The following is a 15,987-nucleotide window of genomic DNA, read 5'->3' on the forward strand; positions in this document are numbered from 1 at the left end:
AAAAGTGTCTGTTTTCTTCTCTCTTGGTCTAAGTCCATTTCGCACATTCACACGTCGTTATGCTAATACCAGTATGTTAATGTTACATAACGAGTCTGGCTCAGTGTGCGCCAAAAGACAAAAAAAAAAAAAAAAAAAAAGTTCTCTGAATAATGCACCAACATCTTCAGTCGGTAATAATGTGTGTCTGCTTCTGCGGTCGGCCACGCTGGAGTCTTCACAACACTTTGGACTAAAAAGAACCATTAAAACGAGCGAGTTTTAGAAAAGCAGGTCACAGCCGGGTAGCTCAGACAGCTCCTTAATTCTGCCGTACACTTTTGAACCGGTCGCCGCGTGGTGAGGAGGCGCTGGGGTTTAGACAGGGCCAAAGACGAGAGAGAAGAGACGTGTTTTATCAAAGCGCAGTGGGGTAGATCGAGGCCAGGGCGAAGGGAGTCTTACGGGAAGTAAACAACGGGCTTATACTAAACTTCACTTTGGTTCCCATCGCTGTGAGGTTTGAGGAGTCGCGCTAAAATCAATAAATCCAGACAGATCCCACAGTGAACGGGGAGCTGCAGAGGAATGTCACTGAAAACATGTTAAAAAATGGAGGGCACATCTCTGTTGAGGAAAAAGGTCTTAGTGTGTCAAAGCTAATGCTGATTTAGAGATATCGTGCTTGTGTTTGCTCTACAGTTATAATTTATGACGCTGTGGGTGATTATTCTTGTAATTTGGACATTTTAAATCATAATATTCATCTAAAACGACATAATAAAAGAATCAAATGCGCTGAGTTGTGTGTTAGAAAATTGTGGTGACCAACGCGAGCTGGCGTCAGTGTCCACCGCCTATTCTGACATCCCTTCATTGCAGAGGCTGTGACTTGGACTCGAGTCAGACTTGAGTCACTATTTTTAGGACTTGAGACTTGACTTGATAAAATGGACTAAGACTCGAGACTCGACTTGGACTTGAAGGTCAGTGACTTGAGAAGACTTGGGAAGCACTTTTAAATCTGAATTTGTTCTTTTTTAAATCTTTGATTCTGATTCTTTTGACTTTTCTGACAAGTAAAGATTCACACTAAGATCATTTAAAAACATTTAAAAAGGAAAAATAACTAAATTGATTTCTATAACTTTTGCATACTCTATAAATACAGATTTTTTTTTTTATATACATTGCAAAAATCTAAGCTATATTACTTTGGTTTAAAGACTTGAAATGACTTGAAGCTCAAAGCAAATGCAAATGTGGCCATAGCAGCTTGTCAAAGTCTGATCCCGTCAGATGTCAGAAGCTCAGCAGGGCCGGGCCTGGTTGGGACTTGGATGGGAGACACTGGGAAAATCAGGAGCCACGGGGGGCACCAGTCACAAAAATTGTTGTTGTGTCCTTAGGCAAGACACTTCACCCACATTGTCTAGTATGAAAGTGTTGTGTGTGTGAGTCTTGGTGGTGGTCGGAGGGGTTGATGGTGCAGATTGTCAGTCTGCCCCAGGGCAGCTGTAGCTACAGAAGTAGTTTACCACCACTGGGTGTGGAGTGAATGAATAATGATCTGTAAAGCGTCTTTGAGTGTCCAAAAAGCACGATATAAAATTTATGCATTATTATTATTATTATTAAATTACTTGGACTTGACTTGGACTTATGGGCCAGTGACTCTCGACTCGACTTGGACTTGCCTGTATTTGATTTGGGACTTGACTCAGACTTGAGGTGAAAGACTTGAGATTTACTTGAAACTTGTAAAAGAACGACTTGTTCCCCCCACCTCTGCTTCATTGCGACATGTCTCTTTTTAGACATGCCGGTTTTCCAGCACTTTTTAGTATCGCTATTCCAACACGTATTTTGATTTTGAGAGTTGCGACAGTCTACCCAAGTGCATCTCTCACTCTTCTTCGATGTTCTTAATCTCAACATGAATGAAGCACAAAGGGCCCGTGCAGCCTCCGTTTTATAGGATATTTTCCTGAAGGCTGGACTATGCTCTTTTTTAAAACCCATGACTGTTTCCCACGGCTCAATTAGGACATTTTCCCACTGTTTGACATCCTCAGTGGCCCACATATTCTTTGATCTTATAATATATGGGAACGCAAAGTATAACAGGCTATCACATTAATATTATTCACGTCGGAAAAGCAGAATGTTTGAAAAATAGTAAAGTGCCACTACTCCGACAATGTCAAAGTAGTGGGACACTTGAAAAATAATGTTTAAGCCGCTACTATGACAATTAGACGTCAATGTCTAAATAGCGGCAAGTCGGAATAGCTGCATAGAACTACTTATGTCTCCATAAATGAAACAAAGAGTCAGCAACTCCAATGGACAGCTACAGATCAGGCTAGCGAGCACCAGATATTTTTCATTCATGTACTCAAAATGAGTACAAGACACTGCTGAATCCTACATGTATAACCAATTAAGAAAATAAAATTGGAAAACAAAGTTAGTACAGAGAAGTGGCCATACCCCGGTGGAAGTGAAAACAGAAGTTAATGGGCAAAATGGCGTCTTGAAAATAAGCAATTAAAGATTACTCAAACATGCACTAATCACTCCAAATACAACTTCGGGTGTGTAATGGCGAAAGTAAACAAATACATATTTAAAAGTTCTGAAAAGTCGATGTTGCCGAATAGGTCTTTAAATAATACCACAAACTGAATTAATCTACACAAAAGTCTTTACCATAGTTATAGTCCCTGTTGGCCTCATCACTTGTGTTTTTTGCCCTGAGGTTCAGTGGCAGGAGGTGACCAGGAGTCACTCGGGCCCAGTGAGCTCCTGGAGCTTTAAACGCCGACTGCTGCCACCGCTGTCTCTCTCTCTCCTCGTCCTGCCACCGCTCTGCTGGCACCCACACACACATTTCAACACGTACATTTCAACACGTACATTTCATTACAACCATTTTCAAACAGATCCTCATTCACACCACGTGCTCCCGCAGCACACAATCCACAATCCACGTACACTGACAACAGCAGTATTTAGATCATTTTAAAATAAATACCCCAGAACAAGGCTTTGAATGTTGCTGTTTTTGTCCTCGCCTGATTTTGTTATGGGGCCACAGCATCTTAGTCGGGCTGGAGCCACCTAGTGCCTCCACTCAATTTCATTTCTCTCCAGCGACTAGGTCAGGAATCAGAATACACGAAACTGTTTGCAAGAACCCCAGAAGTTGTAGACCGCACACCGGCCAATCAGTGAAGAGCTGTGAAGTCATGACATCAAACTCAAGCGCCTGTCTGGGTCCCTTTTTGTGGAACAGCACAACAGTAAACAAAGAGTTGAGATGGATATAGACGAAGACAGACATTCTGTGTTGGCAACGATTCCTGAGATCGAGGATTTAAAGACGGAACAAAGAGAATGTTGAATTTTATCAAAGGAAAGACGTTATTGTCCTTCTTCCTACAGGATTACATACATCACGACCAAATAGCAGCGATTGGTTAAATAAAAAAGTACTCGCCTACCATAGAGCCAACGAATCCTAATGCTGCAAGGTTTCCACGAAATGAAACCGGCTGATGAATCAGGCTAACAGCATCTCGGTTCTTGTCCAGATTTTAACCTGAGATTTTATGTTTCAAGAAAACTTAGCAGTAGCTTCGAGTCAACACAAACCAAACAAAAAAAATGTATTTGAGCAACAGGTAAAAATCGCAAGATGATACATTCAGTTCCCAATAATTATTATAAAAAAAGAGATAAAATATGACGAACAGTAATAAGCTACGGAGTCCATGAAGCTCAAAAGGAGTAGGAAGACGTTTTAAAACCTATGAAAATATGAACAAACAAACTAGGATAAATATTTCCCACAGAAAAATATGAAAACGTGTCATGAGCGCTTTAACACTCGAGAACACTGTGCATGTTGATGTTACCTCCAGGGTGTTGTAGTAGGCGGGCCCCAGGGTTCTGTCTCGTGGAGGGGGGTGCTGCCGGAGGAGACCCCCCTCTCCGTCCTCCTCGTACCCAAAGGCCTGACCCGGAGACGGGATGGAGGGAACGTCAGGGAGCCCAGAGACGCTCAGAGTCTTAGTCTGCAGGAACAACACAGGGAAACAGCAGTGAGGATCTGTCATTATCTATTATGTTATTTATACTGACGTCACCAGAACATACAGTATTTTGAAGTATGATGCATTGCTGATCAAAATATAGATGCTAAATAGTTATACCGATTAGTACTAGAAGAAAGGGAAAGTCCTCGCGATAAATACTGACCCCTAAAAATAATCGAACATGTATGTGAACAGTAAGTCGTTTAATAAGTCAATTATCGTGAGAGGCGTGACGTCACTTAACATTCACAAACCCCACAGTGAGTGCGTTTACTGTACATGCGCAACAGTATTCCGGTTATGAGATTTATCCCGGTTATGACAGTATTCTGGATTTGTTGTTTCTATGCGCGCTCAGAAACTAGGATACTCAAGTCTCTGTGTATATGCACTATCAGAGTATCCTGGATATTTAGATGGGTTTCTAACAACAAAAAATAAGACATACATTCAAGTAAGGACATGAGATTGTGGAGCTGTGTCACAACTTCAGTAACTTCATTTTTAACCGTTGAAAAATACAACAAAATCATACAGTTTGAGTTTAGTTCAACACACAAACCACTACCAGTGAGCCTGGTGTCAAAAGGTATTGCACAGTAAACTGCTTTATTTTGTTCATAAGTATAAAACATTATTACTTAAAACGTCCTGTTAGGAGTTTAAGTCATTTTGGGAAAGTGACTGCTTCTGCCGTTTTTGTTACTTGAGTTTGCACATGTTCAGTGCAGCTCCAGTTTGAGAAATCAGGATACTGCGTCTACAGGCCACAGTGCCCTAGCCTGATTCATCAGCTGGTTTCACTTCGTGCAAACTGTCTGACCTCGCAGTGTTAGGATTTGTTTGCTCGACAGTAGGCGGGTACTTTTTAATTAATCAATCACTGCTATTTGGTCGTGACATATGTAATGCGCCGCTAACGGGGCTAACTGGTATATTAAGCTTTTCCCAAATCCTGTAGGAAGAAGGACAATAACGTCTTTCCCCTTGATAAAATTCACCAAACATTCTCTTTGTTCCGGCTTTAAATCCTCGATCTCGGGAATCGTTGCCAACACAGAATGTATGGCTCTTTGCTGATTGGCTGCTACCTGGACTCACACTTCCGGGGTTCTTACAAACCATCTAGTGTATTCTGATTCCTGACCTAGTTGCTGGAGAGAAATGAAATTGAGCAGAGGCATTAGGTGGCACCAGCCTGGACTAACAGTGTCCTGGATCCTCTCTGAAAAACCCTGTGACAGTCTCCTGGTTTCTCATCACCGGGATACTGGCATATTCAGAATACTGAAAGTATTTATATAGCGCCTTTCAAAATACCCGAAGCACTTTACAGTTCATTATTCATTCATTCCACACTCAGTGGTGATAAGATACTACTGTAGCCACAGCTGCCCTGAGGCAGACTGACAGAAGCGAGGCTGCCAATCTGCACCATTACCTCCAACCACCATCACTCACGCACACACCACTTTCATACTAGGCAATGTGGGTGAAGTGTCTTGCCTAAGGACACGACGACAGTTTTTGCCACTGGCGCCCCCCTGTGGCACCTGGAATTCCCAGTGGTCTCCCATCCAAGTACCAACCAGGTCCGGCTCTGCTTAGAGCTTCTGAGATCTGACGGGATCAGGATTCATAACTGGGACACTCAAGCACATGTAAACACACTCAGTGACAGAAGAGAACAGGGAGGGATTCTATTAGACCTGCTCGACACTCGAAAATATTAGGACATTTTAACTTCTGTTCTGACAGCAGGAATGTCAAGATTATTGGTTTAAGTGATAATTCAGGTCACAATTTAATTAAGAAAACCATTTTAGATGTTAAATTAAAGCTACAGTATGTCATTTTCTGGAGATGACAAGTCACCTGCATCATTCTATGGAAATACAAAGTTAAAACCATACTTTGGAACATATTGGAAATTTGAAGTTGCCACACTGTGCAATATTACAGCCAAAGGAACAACATTTCCATGGAAACAAGCAGCCACGTGTCAGGTTTGTGGAGATGCAAGCCCGCTCACAGCATGCATGTTTTTTTTTTTTGTCCATGTTTTCAGTGCTTTTATTTTTGTCTAGTTATTTAGTGCTTTTATTTTTCACCAAATAAATAAAGATGACACTGTACATTTCGCTGTTTTTGGTCACGGTGTCAACAGTTGTAAATGCTTTTAAAAATGTGACGTTTCTTCTCACTATAATCTTAACACTTGATCGCAGACCTCGGCGGAATCTGTTTTCCTCTGCTGTTTTCCCTTTAGCTTTGTGCCTTATGCGCTTTCTAATAATAAAAATCACACTTTTGGAGGCGGGCCCGGGCTCGTCTTCGCGCTCGTGTTGTGATTCTTGAAGCCCACATATTTCTGTAACATTCTTTAATAAACAGATGGTGTTGAAGCCACACACAGAAGGAGGCTCAGATCCTCATTACCGAGCCCGACTCCACACACACACACACACACACACACACACACACACAGCTCAGCCCGCGCTCCGACACGTGTGACTCGAACACGAAGGACTGAAAAAAGAGGCTATTCTTAAACTCACGGCTCTTGTTTACTGAGGCGGGTTCGAGAAAGTTTTATTTATGGGTGTGAAATGTGACTGCGGGAGGGATTTAAACACCTTCCATATGCAGATTCACAGGTTTGATGTTGAGATGTTTTGATTTTTGATTTTGTTTTTAGCGCCGAGAGCAGAGGATCAAACTTATGACAGGACACACAATAAATACTTTCTTGTTTTGTGTGAGAAAACGTTTACATGTCCTGATATTTACATTTTTTATTTGGGTACAATGGTTAGGCTTCCTTCTGCTTTTAAAGGTTGTATAGAGGATTTTCCAAGGAACGAGAAATCCAGCGACTGTTTGTCCTTTTTCAAATGTTGCGCATGCGTGAAACCACCCCCCCTCCCCTACAGCTCCTACGTAGAAACGCCTCCTCCCTCCTCCTCCTTACGCCAGAAACAGGTTTGTTTACAGCCGGTGCTGCACATGACTTGTAAACAACTAACTACAGTGTTGGTTAGGCAAGACGGAGAAGTGAGGAGCGGGGGGAGCGGGTGTGCGGACATTTCGTTCGCGGACGAGAAGTGAGGAGCAGGGAGAAGAGCGGAGCAGAGAGAGAGGAGAGAGAGGAGAGAGAGAGAGAGAGAGAGAGGAGAGGGGAGCGGTGCGCGGAGATTCCGTGCCCGGAGAAGTGAGGAGCAGGGGGAAGAGTGGATCGGGCAGCGGGGACAGGAGCAGGAAAGGGGAGCAGAGAAGGTGTGTGGAGATTCAGTGCGAATGAACTAGCTACAACACGCAGCAGCAAGCGGACTCTTTCTTTGCCTTGAAAATTACGTTTTCAGACATAGGATATCGCTTTCGTGTCCTGAAAAACATTTGTCTCTAGCTCTTGGAAATAAAGTACGTTTTCATAATAAGCAGAAGTTCCTGTCCAGGAGTAATTTGGCGACCAGTGCGTCAGTCTTTAGACCCTTCGTCTGCTTCAGTCGCGCCATCGCTGGAATGAATCTTCAAGAATCACCTTAGTTTGGCTTCGCTGCTTTTCCCCTTGTCTTCTTCTTTCAGCGACCTCAAAAACGGACTTTCTTTTGCGGCGAACTGCTCCTGGATTCTTGTCGCCATTGCAAACAAACTTTGTGTGAACTGCGAGGAAGATATAGGTCAAAAAAAGCCGCTAAGAACTGTTGCGTTGGTGGAGTAAACAGCGTCTGTGCGTCTTGCGTCTGTGGACTGCGTGACAGTCGTACGTAAACCACGTACCGGCGGCGCAGGCAAGTCAGTTACGCTAGAAACGTAGGGAGATTGATTGACAGCCTGTCAGCTCACAGATAACGAGGCAGTGTCGTTATCTATTGGCAAATGTTTAGCCCCACCACGTCCAGAGTTGATGAATTTTTATTCTCTTTTTTTTGGTCATCATAATTACAAGGCTACTGCACCTCTATAATCTATCATTGACAATTTGAAACAACAAAAAAAAAAAAAAATCCTCCATACAACCTTTAAGTAAAAAAAATAGATTTAACATTTTTGCAAAAAATATTCAAATTTGTTTTCTCAATTTGGGAATTTTTTGGGCTAAAATTTGACATTCTAGTTGGAAATTGTGACATCAAACGAGAGAATTCATAACGGTTACCAAGAAAAACTCCTCTAATGTACACAGAAATTATTATGTGACAAATACAAAAATCAAATCGTTGAAATTATGTTTAAAAATCATGTTTCTTAAGTGTAAAATGTTGATACGTTTCGGATAGAGCGCGCTACTTACTGCAGTTTTCAAAAAAATTTTCAACTTTTCTTCATCTAGGGCAGGTGTCTCCAACCTTTCTCCTACTGTGAGCTACATTTTGCAAAACGAAAATGCCAGAGAGCTACTAGTTTTTTGTGGTCGCCAGAAATTTTGTAAATATAAAAGCCACGATAAGCTGAAAATGAGGTACAGTTAGACGTCTATAAAACATAAAAGCCCATGATCCAGTTTTCAGCGCACAAAATTAGGCATCGAAATTATACGTTTACAAAGAAGATATGCATTTAATCAATCAAATTTTAGTTATTCAGTGCAATAGGTATAATTCAGAAATCCCTGGGCGAGCTACTTGGAAGGAGATGGAGCTACAGGTTGGAGACCCCTGATTTAGAGCATCAATTATCAATTAAGAATCAATTAGAGAATCACAAAAATCTGTCATACGCACTTTAATATGAGTAGTTTTCAATAGGGGTTAGGCACTACCCACACAAACTTGACTCTTGTGGGCTTTAAGTCATGTTATAATACTGTTACCTCATCAAAAACAAACCTGGAGTTGTGTTTTGTTTAGTCTGTCTACATCTCCAGAGCTCAGAATGCTCCGTTCCACCTTGTGATGTCATGTAGTGGTAGTTAAAGGTTGTATAGAGGATTTTCCAAGGAACGAGAAATCCAGCGACTGTTTGTCCTTTTTCAAATGTTGCGCATGCGTGAAACCACCCCCCCTCCCCTACAGCTCCCTACGTAGAAACGCCTCCTCCCGCCTCCTCTTTACGCCAGAAACAGGTTTGTTTACAGCCGGTGCTGCACATGACTTGTAAACAACTAACTACAGTGTTGGTTAGGCAAGACGGAGAAGTGAGCAGCGGGGGGAGGAGGGGTGTGCGGACATTTCGTTCGCGGACGAGAAGTGAGGAGCAGGGAGAAGAGCGGAGCAGGGAGCAGGGAGAGGAGAGGGGAGCGGTGCGCGGAGATTCCGTGCCCGGAGAAGTGAGGAGCAGGGGGAAGAGCGGATCGGGCAGCGGGGAGAGGAGCAGGAAAGGGGAGCAGAGAAGAGTGCGTGGAGATTCAGTGCGAATGAACTAGCTACAACACGCAGCAGCAAGTGGACTCTTTCTTTGCCTTGAAAATTACGTTTTCAGACATAGGATATCGCTTTCGTGTCCTGAAAAACGTTTGTCTCGCTCTTGGAAATAAAGTACGTTTTCATAATAAGCAGAAGTTTCCTGTCCAGGAGTAATTTGTGGACCAGTGCGTCAGTCTTTAGACCCTGCGTCTGCTTCAGTCGCGCCATCGCTGGAATGAATCTCCAAGAATCACCTTAGTTTGGCTTCGCTGCTTTTCCCCTTGTCTTCTTCTTTCAGCGACCTCAAAAACGGACTTTCTTTTGGGGCTAACTGCTCCTGGATTCTTGTCGCCATTGCAACAAACTTTGTGCGAACTGCGAGGAAGATATAGGTCAAAAAAAAAGCCGCTAAGAACTGTTGCGTTGGTGGAGTAAACAGCGTCTGTGCGTCTTGCGTCTGTGGACTGCGTGACAGTCGTACGTAAACCACGTACCGGCGGCGCAGGCAAGTCAGTTACACTAGAAACGTAGGGAGTTTGATTGACAGCCTGTCAGCTCACAGATAACGAGGCAGTGTCGTTATCTATTGGCAAATGTTTAGCCCCACCACGTCCAGAGTTGATGAATTTTTATTCTCTTTTTTTTGGTCATCATAATTACAAGGCTACTGCACCTCTATAATCTATCATTGACAACTTGAAACAAACAAAAAAAAAAAAAAATCCTCCATACAACCTTTAAGTAAAAAAAATAGATTTAACATTTTTGCAAAAAATATTCAAATTTGTTTTCTCAATTTGGGAATTTTTTTGGGCTAAAATTTGACATTCTAGTTGGAAATTGTGACATCAAACGAGAGAATTCATAACGGTTACCAAGAAAAACTCCTCTAATGTACACAGAAATTATTATGTGACAAATACAAAAATTAAATTGTTGAAATTATGTTTAAAAATCATGTTTCTTAAGTGTAAAATGTTGATAAGTTTCGGATAGAACGCGCTACTTACTGCAGTTTTCAAAAAATTTTCAACTTTTCTTCATCTAAGGCAGGTGTCTCCAACCTTTCTCCTACTGTGAGCTACATTTTGCAAAACGAAAATGCCAGAGAGATACTAGTTTTTTGTGGTCGCCAGAAATTTTGTAAATATAAAAGCCACGATAAGCTGAAAATGAGGTACAGTTAGACGTCTATAAAACATAAAAACCCATGATCCAGTTTTCAGCTCACAAAATTAGGCATCGAAATTATACGTTTACAAAGAAGATATGCATTTAATCAATCAAATTTGAGTTATTCAGTGCAATAGGTATAATTCAGAAATCCCTGGGTGAGCTACTTGGAAGGAGATGGAGCTACAGGTTGGAGACCCCTGATTTAGAGCATCAATTATCAATTAAGAATCAATTAGAGAATCACAAAAATCTGTCATACGCACTTTAATATGAGTAGTTTTCAATAGGGGTTAGGCACTACCCACACAAACTTGACTCTTGTGGGCTTTAAGTCATGTTATAATACTGTTACCTCATCAAAAACAAACCTGGAGTTGTGTTTTGTTTAGTCTGTCTACATCTCCAAAGCTCAGAATGCTCCGTTCCACCTTGTGATGTCATGTAGTGGTAGTTAAGAGTTAAGTTAACGGCTCCTTTTACCTTTAGTTCAGTAGAGTTTGGCATTTCCAGGGCTGAAATTATCCAAGTGATTCTAGTGAAAGTGTGTGGAGTTTAAAAACACAGTGGAGCACTTCCTGTATTACCACATGACATCACGAGGTGGAACATAGTGTTTTCCGTTTGAGAGAAGAAATATGCAGGGTTTGTGTAATAAATGTGTGTCTAGTGTGTTAGTACAACCTTTATTTATTGGCTTTACTATTATTAATTTATCTATTGATTCTATTAGTTCCTTTTGTCTGGAACATAATTCTGCTGACATTTTAGAGTTAAATGTTTTACACTGCTACGTAAAGCATTTTGGAAACTGTCTTGTTTGTTAAATGTGCTCTACAAATAAAGTTTGATTGGACTGAAGACGTGTGAATGAAACAAAACACAAGGTCTCCAGGTGTGTTTGTGATGAAGAAACAACATTAGAACATAGATCAGAGAAAAGCGTAACATGGGCCTTTTACAGGTTCTTAAACCTCGGATGTTTTGTCTTTTTGAGTACAACAGATTTACTTTTTGGTAGAACTGATTTCCCCAAATACCAAAATAAATATTACTTGTTTGTTAAAATGATGACGTATTATAATTCTCTGTCCGAGATCATGTTTTTCCTGTTGTTTTCACGAGCACAGACTGTAGAAGCATTTAAAAAAAAAAAAAGAGTATAAATCGTTATGTTTTGAAAGATATAGAGCTCTGGAATGAATTAATTACACTTATATTTACAGTAAGTCATAACTGAAATTGTATATGTTAACTTGTTGTTCATACGCTGTTTTCTTTCTTGGAATTCTGTGCTTGTTTAATAGTTTTAGGCATTGTAAGTATGTTTTACTTCAGCCTAAACCCTTTCGATCATGATCTATGGGGTTATAGTCTATGTTTTGTTTTGTTTTGTTTTGTAATGCTGCAAAATGACCAAATAAACTACTACTACTACTATAAAGAAGTGGGCTAAGGGAGTGTGACGTCACCCATAGTTTTTATCTCCAGTCAAATGAAGCTCACGAGGCTCCATAATAAGAGTAGGAATTTATTTAAGTGTATAAAGTAGCAAAATAAAAGCACCAGGATCATGTTAATACGAACACTTTAAGACCGAAATGTCAAGTCTCACAGCTGCAGTTACAGAGAGAGGGGTGACAATAATAACAATTTTCCAATGTAAAGTCGATTGGAAACAGAGTTGATGGAGCCGGAAGCGCCCCCATGAACACTTCCTATTCTAGATTTGGAACATGACGGCAAGAGGGTTTATTATGTAGTCACACCAAGGATCTATTAAAATAAGTGGATAGAGTGTTGCTGCTTGTAGGTGCCCCCAGTTGACGTACCTACACCTACAACTTTCAAAAATGTTGGATTTTATGGCGATTTTTACCTATTTTTAGATTGTAAACTTTTTCTCAGCTCAAAATCCTTTAGTTGTCTTAAAAAACGCTTTATAATCATTAGCTCCGGCTTCGGCTTCGGCTGATTGGTCAAAGCGATCACGTGATACACAAACCCATGCTCCGTGTGTGCGCTCGCATGCTTTGTCATATGTCCACGGGAGAAAAGAGCACAACTGCACATGCTCAATCAGCGCAGAGCCACCGGAAGAACTTCACTGGGCTAAAGGCGAATCTGGAATCATGCACCATCGAGCTCGGCCCACTGACTTGAACGGGCGGCTATTTTGAAACCCCAGGGCTAGAGTCACACGCTGCTCTCTTTCCTACATCATGTTAAAACCAAGTGGACACTACACAAGTACAGATAGATGGTTAGACTCTGACCCCTTTGCGCGGTGACTGTTTGCTCCGCCCCTCGCTCCTCCTCTGCCCCAGGACGGGTACGACCTGGTACGAGCCTGGACCGGGCACGTCAGACGCCGGCTCCACAAAACGCTCAGAGCGGTTCTGCAAACTTCTGCCTCCGTGGATGTTCACCTGAGGAGAGACGAGAGGAGGCGGGGAGGGTTCAGACAAGACACACATGAGAGTGGAGGATTTACACCACCGGTCAAAAGTTTTAGAACCACTTTTTCCTGTTTTTGACTGAAAATGATTCAGTTTATTGTGTCATTGCTCTGAAATGAAAGTATAAAACAAATAAGCAATCTGAGTTGAAAAAGAAATCATGGAATCAATATTTCATATTTAGACCTAAAAGTCTGATCAGTTCTACACATGTAGGTGCCGTAAAGTCATGGAAAATTCACTTTAGGTCATAAAAAAAGTCATGGAAAAGTTTAGAAATTTTGTCAGTGAAAAAGAGTGGGAACCCTGTAAAAAAGTCACTTTCACAGGACAGAAATGAACCTTTTGTGAATAGTTTTCGAATGATCTTGAGCTGTATCAGAACAAGTATAAGAGCACATAGACTAGTGTAACGCCCATGGACCACTGAGGGATTACACGGATATAAGACCACATGGGAATAGAAAAGAAAAAACTACCGTTTAATGTTGAAAATCACATTCTACTCTCTAAAGAATGAGTATTTTTTTATCATTGTGGTTATACATTTGTGATTTTCCCTCTAAGATATTTGTCAACAAAGCAGAGTGCAGTACAGGCCTGTGATGTGGTGGTACCTTCACGGGGGAGTAGTCGTACTGTCCGGGCCCGGGGAGGCTCAGACTGTCGGGCTGTGGGGCTGGAGTCTCTCTGCTGGTCATGGACAGGAACGGAGCGAAGCCGTCTGAACACACAACAACATCTGATCAATATGTGACAGCAGCAGTTATACCAGTGCACATGTAAGCAGTAACAGTAGAGTGACGGGCCAAGATCTCATTAACACATTAGGATGCTGAATTTAAAGGTGCACTGTGTAACTTTTCTGGTGGAGAACTTGACCCTTCTTCTCTCCATGGAGATGTTATGGCTTTGCCTGGAATGTTCCTGGACCACAGACATATGTCACAAAGATGCTTTACACAGCATTTATAGATTCATTATTCTTTTTCTCCACATCCAGTGATGGTAAACTACTATTGTAGCCACAGCTGTCCTGAGGCAGACTGACAGAAGCACGGCTGCCATCGGTCCCTCTGACCACCACCATCACTCACGCACACCAGTTTCATACTAGACTAGAATGTGGGTGAAGTGTCTTGCCTAAGGACACAATGACAGTTTTTATGGCTGGCGCCTCCTGTGGCACCTGATTTTCCCAGTGTCTCTCATCCAAGTCCTAACCAGACCCGGCCCTGCTGAGCTTCTGAGATCTGACGGGATCAGGCTTTGACAAGCCAGTATGGCCATGAAGCATTATTATTTTATTGCTCAAAGATGCCTTGAAAAGCTGTGGGTGAGGGATCGTCACAGATCTAACCTGCAACTTGACCTGATGTCGTCACGTTCTTGTCTCCAAGGAATTTCTGACACAGTTTTGCCTGACCAGAAACTTTTAATTTTCATAAATATTTGTTATATAAGGCAAGAGTAGCTCAGTTGGTTGAGTGTTTGTCCAATGATTTGAAGTTTGATGGTTTGAATCCCGCTCATAAACATAAATGTCATTGGTTGAGCACTCAGATCCACTGACCCACAGGTTGGTGGTGCGATTCCAGCTCCCACAAATGAATGCTGTCGTTGTGTCGTTGGGCAAGACACTTAACCCACTTCCCCCTAGTGTCTGCTGGTGTGGTCTGGGGTGTGAGTGTGTGTGTGAATGTGTGAGTGGTTATTTGTTGTAAAGCGTCTTGAGTGTCTTGAAGGTGGAAAAGCGCTGTATAAAAATGAGACCATTTATTTTATATTTAGCTGATTTTACAATTTTTCTTGGGAGGAACAAGACGGAAGTAACATTCAGAATAAAAGCGTCAAACAGGAAATACACAGTTCTTCAAGTTTGATGTGAACAAACCAAGATATTTACAAAAAATAAAATAAAAGAATAATGAATAAACCGTACAAACATGTTCTTACCTGACATTGGAAAGTGAAACTGTGAGACGTCGTAGGTCCCAGGGCCAACAGCAGGAGACGTGCTGCTGCGCGTCACAAAAGTCACTCGTGGAGCTCGTGAGTACATTTCACCGTCAGGCCCACGCACGTGCTAAATATTAAAACAATAATACGGTATTTTACGGTATTAAACTGCAATGAGTTCTGTTTCAATGAAAGTTTAGCCCCGAGAAGAAAAAAAAACTCTCCCTCTTCAGCGCCTCAAGTCGTGTGCGTCGTTGCCTGGAAACCAAGTGCGGTTCTTCACGTTACGCTCCTCCTGAGTCCTGCATTTCTCTCTTAAATGTTTATTTTACTGGTTCACAACTGAAATAACAAGAGATTTAGCCTCTAAACACATAAAAACGACACCACAAACCCCCATAACGAACAGTATCGTGCTGGGTTTGCTTATAGCAGGAATATATTTTGTGAATATTAAAGCCTGTGGACCAGGATAAGCTTTGTGTAAATAAATATGTAAATACTGTACAATGTTTATTAATAAACCTACTCTGACTAATTATGCTATTTAATTATGACGTATTAAACATGTCAAATACCATTTATGTATTTATTTTGATCGTTATACCAAACAAAACTATCATAGTGTATCTTTCACTAATATATTTTTTTCTTTATAGATTTTTGTTGGTAGCAGTGCTCAAAAAGACATTAAAATAAGAAAAATAAATGAATGAAATAAAAACTATTATTTATAGCTGTGGCTGTGTTTCCCGTATTGTCCAGCAGATGGCAGCAGAGATTCCTGCTGTTGCGTTTACGGTTTATTGGCCATTTAAGTAGTAACCATCTGATAGACAGATTTTTAAATAAACTAAAATATTAATGTAACAGTGTTGGTACAAATGTGTAAAATGAGCATAAGCAGCACGATTGGAGTAGATTTAAATTTTTTTATTTATATATTTTGCGTTAATTATCCATGATTTTCCG

General features: G+C 41.3%; 1 protein-coding gene across 1 annotated transcript in view; it reads right to left on the reverse strand.

Moving 5' to 3' along the window:
* stpg2 (sperm-tail PG-rich repeat containing 2) overlaps positions 1–15,214 on the reverse strand; it is a 174,628-nt gene extending 159,414 nt beyond the window's left edge. Inside the window, exons 1-4 of the mRNA XM_055161963.1 lie at positions 15,013–15,214; positions 13,674–13,780; positions 12,874–13,026; positions 3,900–4,058 (exon numbers count right to left, since the gene is read on the reverse strand). Coding sequence (XP_055017938.1) covers positions 3,900–4,058; positions 12,874–13,026; positions 13,674–13,780; positions 15,013–15,118 — 525 coding nt within the window. The 5' untranslated portion in view covers positions 15,119–15,214. The remainder of the gene's footprint in view (positions 1–3,899; positions 4,059–12,873; positions 13,027–13,673; positions 13,781–15,012) is intronic.
* Positions 15,215–15,987: the final 773 nt, after the last annotated feature.

The sequence above is a fragment of the Boleophthalmus pectinirostris genome, unplaced genomic scaffold (assembly GCF_026225935.1).
Source record: "Boleophthalmus pectinirostris isolate CB_2022bp ecotype Guang Dong unplaced genomic scaffold, ASM2622593v1 HiC_scaffold_4, whole genome shotgun sequence".
Taxonomy (NCBI): Eukaryota; Metazoa; Chordata; class Actinopteri; order Gobiiformes; family Gobiidae; genus Boleophthalmus; species Boleophthalmus pectinirostris.